Source organism: Bos javanicus, chromosome 13, assembly GCF_032452875.1.
Source record: "Bos javanicus breed banteng chromosome 13, ARS-OSU_banteng_1.0, whole genome shotgun sequence".
Lineage (NCBI taxonomy): Eukaryota > Metazoa > Chordata > Mammalia > Artiodactyla > Bovidae > Bos > Bos javanicus.
In genome coordinates this window covers 39367571-39381806 of record NC_083880.1, presented here as the reverse complement: position 1 = coordinate 39381806, position 14236 = coordinate 39367571, and the positions used below count along the sequence as shown (strand labels likewise).

Genomic DNA, 14236 nt, shown 5'->3' with positions numbered 1-14236 from the left:
GGTCTTTTTGGAGGTAAATACAAACCATGTACCTATAAAAGTGCACTCTCCCTTCAAGGGTAGGACCAGCACTTTGCTTTGGGAAGTGGCAATGCCATCCAGAAATTTCATGGCCTCTCAGTGTATGCAAGGCCACCTAAGGGCATGTGTGGGGACAGCGACTTTGGTAGGCGCTGGCCACGCTGGGAACACACTTCCTAGAAAGAGGGTGTGTGGTGGTACCGCCTGGGGTCATCCAGGCTGTTTAGGAAGAAGTGCAAGCTTCAGGATCCACTCCCCGCCCCCTCACCAGGGCCACTGAATGCCCTGGTGCATGAAATCACAGCCTGGGAGTTTACAGAAATCAACACATCCCAGAAAACTGCTGAGAGGGTTTCTCAGGTGATACCGGCAGGTTTGGGACGCTGTAAGAAGGTTCTTCCCTCTAACTCATCCCAACCTCTCCCAGATAAATCCCAGGACAGGGAAAACAGCTGCATCAGCAGTTGTGCACTGCTGGACAGCCGTCAGAAGCATGTTCTCAGTCAGCAGTTTAAGGCACAATGTGCATGGCTGAGACCTGGCAGAAAGATGCCCGGGGCTCATTTCAGAAAGGAACCCTGCCCAATTCCTAGGTCAGCAATCATGGTGCATGAAACATGGAAACAACCAGTCCCAGAATTTCCTCTCTGAGACATTTAGCCTGGAACTATGGTTTCTCAAGATTTCACAGCAAATGTGTAAAAAAACAAAAACAAAACAGGCTTTGGATCAAATGTCTTTGCTTAAGACTAAGACTAAAACTAATCAAGACCAGTATGACAGAGTATTTAACATAAAAGCATTTGATGCTTCGTAAGCACCAATCCACATTATAGTAATACCCTGTCCATGTCTGTCATGTATTTATAAAAAGCACCAATATAGGAATAAAACACTTTTAGATGTAAACACTCAAGACAAAGCTAAGTTCCTAGTATTTTCCCACCACCTGGGAGGAAATTTTTAAAAAATAAATTTGGAACTGTGAATTACCAGCTATTTTTCTTCTGATTCCTATAAAACAATTCTATTGAGGTTCAGGTGGAAACTTGGCTTGTTTGCTCCTCTCGGGCTACTTTTAGATCCTTGTAATGATTTTTGTTTGTTTGGCTGCACCTCACGGCATGCGGGATCTTAGTTCCCCAACCAGGGATGGAACCCCCAGCCCCAGCAGTAGAAGAATGGAGTCTTAACCACTGGACTGCCAGGGAAGTCCCCTGATAATGATTTCTTGAGAGTCATGCAGAATATGGCTTATTATGTATTACTTTCTTTCCCTCTTAAGGAACCACCTTGGGGAAGTCTTAATTTTCACAACTGAAATCTACTAAAATCAGACAGGAGGGTGACTTGAGCCCTGCTGGACATCACTGTCAACTCTGGAATGCTCTCCCTGTTATGTCCAGCTGCAAGAATTCCTAACACACCATCGCACGTATCCTAAGAATGACAGGCCTAGCAGAGAACCTTCAAGATTCAGAGGGGACCCAAGATTTGTCACTTCATACCTGCAATCTGCCAGACACTGACCAGATTCCCAGAGGCGTCAACCAAGAAACAGTAAACATTCGATGACACCATCTTTTCACCTTCCCTGTGTCCTCCTCACTCCAGGGAGAAAGCAAAGAGGAAACTGCTCAAGGAAAGATACAGAACAGAGAAGTTTATTTTACACTATCCGTCCAAGAAAACAATCTCCGTAAAACCAGTGCAAAATGTGTAACAGAATCCGTAAGTGTGTCTCAGCTCAGAAAGCCCAAAGTGGTGATTCCCTCTCCCGCTCCGCTGGCCAGCAGGTACCCCTCGGCCAAGGCCGGCCTCGGTGGGCACCGGCGACAGAAACATTCAACCCATTTGTAGCAGGTTATTTTTACAATTCATACCAGAGTGTGTACAGGGGAAGGGGAAAACCATACCGAATGAATAGGTGATCAGTGCTTAAAGTAAATACATGGGGCAGCACGGGGCGAGAATCCACAGTTTCAATAAATACAAGTGAACAAGCATGGGTGGGTCTCAACTCGGTGGAGTTGTCTGCGGAGTAATTCAGCATCGGACAGAACCTAGCGGAGCTGCTGAGCAGCGATTGACAGCAACATCCACAGTAACACGCCCTTGAGTGAGTCTGCATCCAACACATTCTGCGTTTCCAAGGTGTCAGTTCTGTTCCTCCTTCCTGTGTCCCCTCCCCACCCCCCGGGGAAGGGAGCAGGGCGCTGGGGCAGCTGGGCGTGGCGACTGGGAGGAGACGCTGGCCCTCGAGCCAGCAGTCAGGGTCCAGTGTACTCAGTACGAGGGGCGGTGTCTGTGCAAAGTGCGCTTCTCCACTTCCCGAGAAACCAGTGTCTGCAACTCCTGCCTCCGGGTCACACTCCCTGCCCCGCCAAACACCAAACCAAGAGCAGTCTCAGAGTCTCAGGCGGGAGGCACTGCCGTGCCGGCTGCCTGGTGCTCAGGATGGAGAGGTTAACCCGGGCAGGCAGGCTTCAACTATTGCTTGAGAGGCTAGAAAGAACTGGGGAGAGAGTGATGGTCATAACGGACAGGCGGTCAGCTGTCTTCTTCCTAGAAAACCCAGGGCCTCAGGGCAGAGCCCCGGGTGTGACGAGAAGGAGCTTGTCCAGGGGCCTCTCCAGCCGCTCCTCTGATGGGCGCTAAATCCACACAAGCTCCAACGCACCTGGGCCTCGACCCCAGAGGACGCAGCTGGGATGCCCAGTGGATCAGTGAGGATCCAGAGCCCGGTGAGAGAAGATGCGAGGAAAAAAGTCAACATCTCTGGAAGGAAAAGAAGAAAAGAGGGGAGCCCCCAAACCAAACCCCCAGACTCAGGAACCTAGAAATCAGCCCCAAACATAAGGAGAATCCCAAACGCTCCCTGTCACGCGTGGACCCTCTCCTCTCTCTTCTCCACAGTCTCGGCTCATACATTAGGCCGGTCTTCCATCCAATAACTTAAAAAAGGAGGAGGGATATATACTAAGTTTGCCTGGCACGGGCCAGTTAGCAGCCAGTTTTTCTAGAATCTCAGTCACTGTTCAAAAATGGGGCTTGAAAATTCACGCGGAGGTCGGGAGTCTTCACGTGGAGGAGGGCAGAGACAGAGTCGGGGTGGGGGTCCGGGATTGGCGGGTCGGGAGGCGGTGGAGGGTAGGGGGGTAGGGGCAGGGCCCAGGAGGAGTCGAGGGGGGCGGAGGCCTGCGGGCAGCGCGGAGGCGGACTCGGGCGCCCGCTTGTATTGCACAGAAGGAGGGGCCGAGCTGGGCGCGGCCGCGGGTCAGTGGTCCCCGCACATGGGCAGGTTCACAAACGTGAACACGTTGAACTCCGTCATGATGGAGAAGCACAGGAACACGCCGTATAGGAAAAGGCACCCGCACCCCAGCTTCCTGTCCAGCTGCCACTTGTTCAGGTGGACGCCAAACACCTGCGAGGCACAGAGCAGGGTCAGAGGGCGTGGGGACCCTCCTGGGTTACGAAGCCCCTCCTCCACCGCGTCCCAGACCCCGCATGCGCACCGGGTTTCCCTCCGGCCGCTCTTCCAGCTCCCTCTGTGTTCCTCTTGCGGCTCCGTCCCCAGCATCCTGAGCTCTGACTGTCGGGGCACCAGGACTCACACTTCGGCCTCTCTCTTCCACCTACGCTCACTCCCAGGGGGGTCTCATCTGACTCCTTGGCTCTAAACCCCCGTCTACGTCCTGGTGTCTCCAGCGTGGGCTTCCTCCTGAACCAGCTGTTCTGACCTAGCCCCTGGGATGTCAGTTCGGCACTGAAAACTTCAGATATTGGAACTTGCTTCTCCTCCCAGACCTACTTCGTTTCAGTCCTTCAACAGCCCTCCAGGGCAGAGGGGCAGTGGTGAGACCCTGTCCCAGGAATGCCCGGCCACAGCATCCCGCGATGCAGTGCACCGGCAAGCCAGCAGGCACTCGGAGGTCAGACACAAGGTCCCTACAGGCCTCACTTGTCAGTCTCTATAATGCGGCTGATATCAGTGACTACCTATTGGAGTGTGGTGAGCTCCAGATGGGGAAATTCCCGTAGTAAGCACCTGTGTGGCGGTTACAAGCATAATAATCCTAAGTCATACCAACCTGAAGAACCTCCTAAAAAGAACGAATAGATGGGTTTTCACTATTGTGTAAGGCAGTATTTAGTTTGATAAAACCTTGGCATTGGAGTTGCATGCTGGACCTGGAAATGACCTCTCCTGCCCTTGTGAATTCCCATTCTCTACCTATGTATGTTCTCATGACAGGTGTAATTCAACAAATAGTTCCTCAACAATTCAGGAAAAAACACATTGCATTTCCTACGGTGAAAATTCAGTAGCATACATGTACGTCATCAGACACTTAGGGCAGGTGGGTCAGTCCACATGGTGGTGTGAACTCGCTCCCACCAAAGGTGTCAACTGAGTTGGAACAGTACATTATGCAAGTGGATGGATGGCCAAGGCAGTGCAGTGGCATCAGAGTGCATTCACTGTCCAGCAAGTCTGTCCTCAGTCTTTGGGTGTTGGTCACATCCATGGATTTATGGAGATGTTTAGGAACCTGGAATAGTCAATTAATTGGAATATAACCTTCTGTAGCCTCATCTTGCATAAAAAGTGGGATTCCCCCTATTGCTTTTGATAAATGTTTGTGTTTGACATGAGACAGGTTGTGCTTCCGAGAGGAGGCTGGCTCCTTTCAGAAAGGGAGGCTTTCTCGGGGGTTGCCAGGATCCATTTGTGGAGGACACAGCCACGAGACAGGAGAACCTCAAGGCTGACTGTCCCTATCCACCGGGAGGCCAAGCCTATCTGGTGTCCAAACAGACTCTGTAGCCAGAGAACCCAAGGGAATGGGGGGAGAGGTGGGGACTGGAGAGTGGAGAGAGCTGCAGACCCACCGTGACGAAGACGGAGGCCAGGAGCAAGCCCACGGAGTAGATCAACCCCCTGCTGTTCAGCCGAATCTGTAAGAGAGGATGACACAGAGTTAGGCTCCCGAAACATCTGCCAAGTGCGGGGCGATAAATTCTAGTGAGGCCAAGACCCTCCTCCAGGATGGAGGGCAAATGGCAGCTTTGCAGTGGGGATGGCACTTTCCTTGACACCTAGGGGGCACCCTGGCCTGGTCCACCCTCAGCCCCATCCCTTCCCCCTCCAGCAGTGGTATTTGCTGACTGCCCTGTGGCCACTTGAATTCTCCATCCGGCATGGCCTGATTCTTATTTACTGGGGGACTTGACTTCCAGGGAGCTTCCGATCTCCCGACACACAACGTTTAGGGTAAATTTAATAACGTGGGTCATGAGAGCAATATTTTGAAAAATATGACTAAACTTTTTAATCTCTTTTGCATTCAAATGTCTGTGACCTTCACCTGAACTTGATGGGAAGTGGTGAGTGAGGGTTGCTATTTTGAACAGGCAAAGAAGAGTTAACATTCAATTCCTGATATTTTGTTTGTTTTCCACAGTAACACAGTGGGGTTAACAGGCAAACTTTGAAGATTAAAAAAAATACAAACAACAATTTCTGGAATTCTTAGGAGCCCTGTCCAGTGCAACTTCCCATGAGGCATACATAGTCTTAGTTCCCTGATCAGAACCTGTGCTTTCAGCAACAGAAGCAGAGTCTTAACCACTGGGTCACCAGGGAAGTTCAAGGGCAGTAAGTCTTATCCCCGTAAAAAACCAGTTTCTTGGGGTCTTGCTAAGCCAGACAATCTCACCAACCCTTCTCACCTCTGGATAAGACTTGGAGCCTCAACTGTGCAGTGTGGACCTAAACCAGCATCCCCTGCTCCTGCCTCACAGATGCGAGGCCCAGGAAGTGCAAAGGCAGACGGTCCCCATGGCAATGCCCTTCTGAGAGCAGGCAACACACTTGGATTGTTCAGCCTTGACATTTAACGTTGTTTTTATTTCTTGCCTTCGACACTATGAATTTTATCCTCCAATTCCCTCTTGGCAGTTGCTAGAGAGGAAACAGGAGGCTGGCTGGTTCCTGAGTCAACAGGAATTTAGGCTCCACGGATGTGTCTTTTAGTGCAAACGCACACAGAGACTGCATCACCCCCAATTTCCTGCATGCATGTGGCTCATAAAACAGTCCCCTGAATCCTATACTGTTTGTTTAAGGACCTGAACCTGCAGCCTCAAAGACTCTGACTTCCCCCACATTGCAGTTTAAAATCTCTGTATGTTTTGAGGTCAGCTCCACCCGACCAGCAAATTCTTTTAGGAAAAACAAGAAGCCCCTGGATTTTCGCTAATTGGTTTATAACTCGGAACACATGTGGTTGTCACTTTGCATTTTCTAACTTGAGTGGTTTGAACACTTGCTTAGGCTTGGGTTCCAAGTGGATACGTCCAGCTGGGACTTTACGCTATATAACATCACAGGGTGGGGGGCTTTCCTTGAACAGTGACATGAGGTCAGAAAGTGAACGAGCCGACCGAAGAGAAGCACTGGAACACAGCTTTCTCCCCGGAGTGCGTGACCACACACGGGCTGCACTGAGTTCTCGTGGCAGCTCCTCAAGGTGTCCTGAGCTGCCTGTAAAGGTGAGACAGCTGAGGCTCCAGGAAGTGAAGCCCCACTCTCCCTGCATCTCCACGTGTTCCCAGAAGTTCTCTGAACCCTGTCGTTCTGGGGCTTTTACGGAGGCCTCGTTATGGAGGCACAGCTGATTAAATCTACAGCTGCTGCTGACTGAGGGACTTCCAGCCCCTCTCTCTGCCCCAGAGTTCACAGTATTGGGAAGCAAAGTTCCAGCCCTCAAACCACAGGGTTGGTTCTCCTGCCAACCAGCTCCATCCTTAGAAGCTATCCTAAAGTCATCTCATTCACATAAAAAGATAATTCTGAGGCTTTTAGGAGCTCTGTGCTAGAAAAAAAGACCAAACATAAATTTCTTACTACAAATCGCTGTATTACACAAGGTCAGGGAGCTGGTAAGGGGTCACGTCTGCACTTAGAGTCAGGCTTCAGCCTGAAAATTTTAGACTCTTCAATGCACCTTGCAGGGCACAGGAGAAAAGCCAGGGCTTCCTCTACCTGCTAAGAACTCTCTAGGCTCACATCTGGGCCCCTTACCATCTTGGTGGGACCACCTGTCTCCCTGGAGCCCACGCTGGCATCTGTGGTCTGTGTTTGAGGCTCCTCCTCAAGCCCTGGAAGAGCCACCACCCACCTCTCTGGTCACACCTGCCCACCGCCTACTGGGTTCCCCCCCCCACACACCCGGAATAAAGTCCTCACCCCATCCTCATCTTCAGAATAGAGTGGTTTTGGGAGGGATCTAAAACTTTGATGGTGAAACTGAATCTACTTCAGGTCTTGGTGACCCAGGAAAGACCCTACCTCCCCCCAAACATCACCTCATTTTTCCTAAAATCTAAAGAGCAAGATTCACCTTAAGGGGATTGGGTGGTGTCATTGCAGCCCCTAGGGCCTTGTTAGAACAGCTTTGAGAAGGACCATTCATTGTGAAGCCCCCAGATGATCCCCAGTTACCCCACTAGGTCTGTGGGAACAGCCTGTGGCCAGGCCCTGGGAATAGTTTCTGCATTTTCCTGGTTTCCATGGTGTCAGTATTCCTGCCAAGGTCAAGTGCAAGCTGCCCATGTGGCCTCACTGAGAGTGGAGTGGGGAAGGGCTCCGTGTAGCTGCCCCGGGGTTGGGGCAGGGTTTGCAGAAAAAGAAAAACTGGCCTGGCAACTGGAACAGAAACTGCATACCAGAAGATCGACTCAAGAATGTTTTTCCTCGAGAAGGAAGACGTGGTAGCATTGAGAACTGACTGGTAGGTTCTGGGTGCACTGGCTGAGTCGGACACATCTTTGCTCTCAGAGGGTGAGGGAAGATGACACCCCACCCCCACCATGTGACTGCAGAGGCAGTGGACATGGCTGGGTGGCTTCTCGGAGGAGGTGACAGCTGGAGGACAGCCGGCATTGGAAGGAGGACATTGGGAAGAGCCTTCCTCCATGTGGCCAGTCTTTCTGGAAACATTCTCCTCATCCTTGCCCTTTCTGGCCGACCACCCCCCAGCCTCCTTCCCTGAATGGTTTTCTCACTACCTGACATCAGGGTATGGTCATGGTTCTCTTCTCTGTTTACACTTACTCCCTGTATGAGCTTTATGCTTAAAAACCCATAGCAACTCTCTTGACTGTCAGAGGTCTTGCCTCTGAATTTATCTCACTGTCTGCCTGATGTCTCCACCAGGATGCCCTCAGACACATCACACCTCATCTGGTTCTAAGCACAACCCTGGATCCTGTTGCTTAAATATGCACTCCCACCCTGGCTCCCCTGGGGGCTCTCTCCCCCAGGTCACATATTCTGTTTTTCCTACAAATGCTTCATAACTGGTCTGGCTGCCCTCTGTCATGTCTGGCTCCACGATGGTGTGATCACTCACCTAGAGCCAGACATCCTGGAATGCGAAGTCAACTGGGCCTTAGGAAGCATCACAACGAACAAAGCTAGTGGAGGTGATGGAATTCCAGTTGAGCTATTTCAAATCCTAAATGATGATGTTGTGAAAGTGCTACACTCAATATGCCAGCAAATTTGGAAAACTCAGCAGTGGCCACAGGACTGGAAAAGGTCAGTTTTCATTCCAATCCCAAAGAAAGGCAATGCCAAAGAATGCTCAAACTACCGCACGATTGCATTCATCTCACATGCTAGCCAAGTAATGCTCAAAATTCTCCAAGCCAGGATTCAACAGTACATGAACTGTGAACTTCCAGATGTTCAAGTTGGATTTAGAAAAGGCAGAGGAACCAGAGACCAAATTGCCAACATCTGTTGGATCATCAAAAAAGGAAGAGAGTTCCAGAAGAACATCTATTTCCACTTTATTGACTATGCCAAAGCTTTTGACTGTGTGGCTCACAACAAACTGTGGAAAATTCTTCAAGAGATGGGAATACCAGACCACCTGACCTGCCTCTTGAGAAATCTGTATGCAGGTCAAGAAGCAACAGTTAGAACTGAACATAGAACATCAGATTGGTTCCAAACTGGGAAAGGAGTACATCAAGGCTGTATATTGTCACCCTGCTTATTTAACTTATATGCAGAGTACATCATGAGAAATGCTGGACTGGATGAAGCACAAGCTGGAATCAAGATGGCCAGGAAAAATATCAAAAACCTCACATATGCAGATGACACCACCCTTATGACAGAAAGTGAAGAACTACAGAGCCTCTTGATGAAAGTGAACGAGGAGAGTGAAAAAGTCAGCGTAAAGCTCAACATTCAGAAAATTAAGATCATGGCATCTGGTCCCATCACTTCAGGGCAAATAGATGGGGAAATAGTGGAAACAGTGGCAGACTTTATTTTTGGGGAGCTCCAAAATCACTGCAAATGGTGACTGCAGCCATGAAATTAAAAGACACTTGCTCCCTGGAAGAAAAGTTATGAAAAGTGTATTAAAAAGCAGAGACATTACTTGCCAACAAAGATCTGTCTAGTCGAAGCTATGGTTTTTCCAATAGTCATGTATGGACGTGAGAGTTGGACTATAAAGAAAGCTGAGTGCCGAAGAATTGATGCTTTTGAACTGTGGTGTTGGAGAAGACTCTTGAAAGTCCCTTGGACAGCAAGGAGATCCAACCAGTCCATCCTAAAGGAGATCAGTCCTGAATATTCATTGGAAGGACTGATGCTGTAGCTGAAACTCCAATACTGTGGCTACCTGATGTGAAGAACTGACTCATTTGAAAAGACCCTGATGCTGGGAAAGATTGAAGGCAGGAGGAGAAGGGGACGACAGATGATGAGATGGTTGGATGGCATCACCGACTCGATGGACATGAGTTTGAGTAAGATCCAGGAGTTGGTGATGGACAGGGAAGCCTGGGATGCTGCAATCCATGGGGTCGCAAAGAGTCAGACTTGACTGAGCAACTGAACTGAACTGAACTAACCCTTTCCCCACACTACAGCTAGAATTCTCTTCCTCAAAGGACGGACAGTCATAGCAGCCCCTCCCTTGTCCCCACGAGCATGGCTCTCAGTGTCCTTGCCCACGTGGCCTCTCTGGGCTCCAGTTCACCCCTGCCACTCATCCCTGTCCCTCCCACACCCCCTCCCACACCCCAGGCAGAGGAACTGTCCTTTGGTCCTTCAGTGCCTAGAACATTCTCGTATCTTGGGGCTTCTACTAGCTGTTCCTTTGCTTAGAAAAAGCCTTTCACCTTCACCTGCTTTGCTTCTGATAATCTCAGTTTTTCAGGGTAAGGATCATTTCCTCACACGCATCCAGGTGCCCTGGCCCCTGCACACAGCGCCACGTGCTGCCCTGAATGCTGCATGGCCAGCTCTCAGGAGGGCAGGGGTCACACTGTGCGGTCATGCCCTCCCAGCGGCTGGGGCCCCAGGAGCACAGGACAGTGTCTGTCTGGCTCACTGAGGCAGCCCCAGTGACGGCTACCAGCTCAGCACAGAGAAGGCAGTCAATTCGTGTCTGAGTAGAAGAGTGACCTGGACAGAGGTGTGGTGGGGAGAACTCCTCCAATCACTTCTTTTTACCTCCATGGATTCTGGAATAAGGTGGACTCTTGCTTGGAGAGAGGGAAAGACAGACTTCCTTGCTGCCCCTGTTCGCTGCTTCTTAGGGTTCTTTTACATTTCTAAGCCCCAGCTCAGAAATCTAGATTTTGCCCTAGCTGCCTGGAGCCTGCCTGGTGACTTTCTTAGTTTGGTGGGAGCAGGTGGGAGAGACTTATCACTGAAATGGAATAAGAAGTACTCATTTTCCAAACCGACTTTTAGAAACAGCTATTACTGGGGGCACTTAAGTAGCTAGCTGGCTTCTGAGCAAGACACAAGTACTGAGAAATGTCAAAATCTGTGCAACTGCCTTCCTTCCTTGCTGTCAGATGCCTGAACCTAAGACTTTGCACAAAACAGCTGTCTCAGTGGTAATTATCCAGTAATCATGACCTGGAAATCCATCTAGGCGAGATGGAAAAAAGGCTTCAGAACTGAAGCAGCTCGCTTGCGAGGGTGGGGAAGCCATTAAATCCACACAAGCCACTGAGTACTGATATCAGAGAGACAGGAAGATGTCATGGGGTCACTGAAATGCTAACAGGTGGAGGCCCCTGACTGTCCTTTCAGAAGGAACACTCTCCTGGAAAAAGCTGGAGGCGGAGATGAGGGAAGACTAAACATTCAAGACCAATAAGCCTCTAAATTTGCTTTTCCATGAGCCTGAAATTAGCTTTCCAAGCAACTTCTGCATCTTGGCCTGAAGTTAGACATGCCCCTACAGTGTGGCTGGGTGTGGGGGGCTGGCCCAGAGGGCCCGATGGAAGCTGTGGAGGGACCAGGGCGTGGACAAATGGGTCACGGAAGGATCCAGAGTGGTTCCTCTGACATGCAGGTGGAAACTGGGTAGACTCACCTCTTACTGCAGCTGCGGGCAGTGGCTGTTTGAGCTGCACCAATGCCTGTGGGATTTTACTCCTAACTTTTTCTGGATGTCTGAGAATCACCACCATGAATGTACATTATTTAACTGGGCTGAATTACAGCCACACTCTCAGGAGCTACTGATGTATGAGGAATGCTCATCCCTACAATTGAGGAAATAAAATGTATTCACTATTTAAACAAGGCAAATGTCCTGCTGCATGGATGGCAAACGCCAAGTGGACATGGTCTCACACTCAGGCTCTAGCAATAGGGAACCAGTGTGGGTTAATGACTGTCGGACAAAGTCGGTCTTGTTCCAGCCACATGTCAAGTGCTTGAATGTCTCATGGGACTAGTGGCTGACTGTATTCCACATTCCATGGCTGGAACATTTCCATCACTGCAGAAAGTTCAACTGGGCAGGCTCTGCTCCAGAGTTTTCCCTGATTAGAATTCTCTAGTTAAAGTTTCTCTAATTTTCTATAACTTGGAAGAAAAGCTATGACACACCTAGACAGCATATTAAAAAGCAGAGACATCACTTTGCTGAGAAAGGTCCATATAGTCAAAGCTATGGTTTTTCCAGTAGTACATATGGATGTGAGAGCTGGACCATAAAGAAGCCTGAGCACTGAAGAACTGATGCTTTTGAACCGTGATGTTGAAGAAGACTCTTGAGAGTCCCTTGGACTGCAAGGAGATCAAACCAGTCAATCCTAAAGGAAATCAACCCTGAGTATTCATTGGAAGGACTGATGCTGAAACTCTGGCCACCTGATGTGAAGAGCCGACTCACTGGAAAAGACCCTGATGCTGGGAAAGATTGAAGACAGGAGGAGAAGGGGGCGACAGAGAACGAGATGGTTGGATGGCATCACTGACTTAAAGGGCATAAGTTTGAACTAGCTCTGGGAGATGGTGAAGGACAGGGAAGCCTGGTGTGCTGCAGTCCATGGGGTTGTGAAGAGTCAAGACATGACTGAGTGACTGAATAACAACAACAACAAATTTTCTATGAAGATCATAAGTTACTTTTATAATCAGAAAAAAGGACTGAAAAAAGGAAAGTTTAATTTGTGGACTGTTGGAAAAACCCAGGAGATTATTCTGGGAATGGCAAAACAGAATCAAGGTGACTTGTATTGAAAGGAACTAGCGAGGCTTAAATGGAAAATACTGTTCTCAGTTGAAGTACAGAAAAGGATGTATACCCAGGGAGGCGGTCCATACGTGACCCAGGAAAAGGCGCTCAGAGGCTGGATGAGAGGGAGTGGAGGGGGCAGCTTGGGATGGCAGAGAGACAGACCCTACAATAGCGGGGCACTCGTGGACCGTGGCCGCTCTACAGCCCCAGTAAGAGGTTATCCTGCAGGTCCCTCCTGTCTGGACTCCACTCTCAACCTGGCACCCCGGACCACAGGACTCATTCATGTCTCCTCCCCTTCCTGAGTAGCCAGCTCCATAAATGACCTGGAGCCCCCTTACATGTAGGTGGGAATGTGTGATTTATGGGATAGAATATGAAAAAGAAAATGCATATAGATGTATAATTGAATCACTTTGCTGTACATCAGAAACTAACACTGTAAATCAACTATCGTCCAATAAAATAAATTAAAAAAAAAACCAATATAGGGAAAGATGAAAAAAAAAAATCAACTCACACACAAAAAACCATTACCCTCTAATGCAGAATTGGGTAAAGGGCATAAAGAGATAATTATCTGAAGGAAGAATCTAAAAGGCCAATACATATGAAAAAGAATGTTTAGTCTCTCTGGTAATTAAAGTAAGATTGACTGAAACACAGTTAAAAAACACAGTTAAAAAAAAAACTCATGCAGCTGAATTTCATAAAAGCCATCAAAAACATCATTATGTAAATCTATGTATCTCATCAGTTTGAATGTCATCGTTTTTGATTAACTAAGAGCACCAACATGGTCTGCCCTGCATGGCATCTAGGCCACATGCCCCCAGGCTTGCTCTGCTCCACTTACTTGGGGCCCCTTCCTGTTCTCCAACAGGCCGAGTGCATGTCTGCCTCAGGGCCTCTGCACAGCTGTTCCTTTTGCCTGGAATGCTTTTGCTCTGCCCTGCCCCAGTTTCTCCATGATTGCCTCTTCTCTAGTTATTCAGACTTCGCTCACAGTCACCTCTTGTAAGGAGCTTTCCCAGACCCCCTCTGTCACCACATCACCTCCCAGTTTCGCAGACAGCAGAGAAGAGATCTCAGCTCCTTAGGACACATAATGCTTCCTTCCAATGTCTTGTGCTTATCTTAACTCTCTGGTGAAATCTTCCTGCCAACAGGTAGATTCGCATGAACCAAACATGTATGGCCTTTCTCACCATGTGTTGAGAAATTTCAATGGACACACTCTCCCTACTTCAAACAGCTGCGAGGGAAGCAACTTGGAAACAACCATCATCTGATAAATGAGCCACGATATTTTCTTTGGAAAACACACTTACCTACAACATATTACACAGATAGACTAAAGCATGCTCAGTGACAGGTTCAGGGAAGCACCAACACTGGGTTGGGTATGAATACCACAGAGGCATCATCCTTTTTTTCCTCCCTGACACAGAGAGAAACCTCTAACTGCAGTTTCTCCCTCCATCTCTGGACAGTGTCTGGGACAGGAGTGCCCCTCAGCAGAGGGGGAACCCTTTGGCAGGCTGGGAAAGAGCACTGACATCTAGCTGGAACTCCCAAGTCCCCATCTGCAAATCCACCTGGAGTCAGAGTTGGCTTGGTCTTGAGAAAGAGCGTGG

At 49.1% G+C, this 14236-nt stretch overlaps 1 protein-coding gene across 1 annotated transcript in view; it reads right to left on the bottom strand.

Annotated features, from left to right (window-relative positions):
- Positions 1 to 1669: 1669 nt before the first annotated feature.
- SLC24A3 (solute carrier family 24 member 3) overlaps positions 1670 to 14236 on the bottom strand; it is a 428326-nt gene continuing 415759 nt past the window's right edge. Inside the window, exons 16-17 of the mRNA XM_061435536.1 lie at positions 4918 to 4983; positions 1670 to 3448 (exon numbers count right to left, since the gene is read on the bottom strand). Of these exons, the coding sequence (XP_061291520.1) occupies positions 3299 to 3448; positions 4918 to 4983 (216 nt within the window). The 3' untranslated portion in view covers positions 1670 to 3298. The remainder of the gene's footprint in view (positions 3449 to 4917; positions 4984 to 14236) is intronic.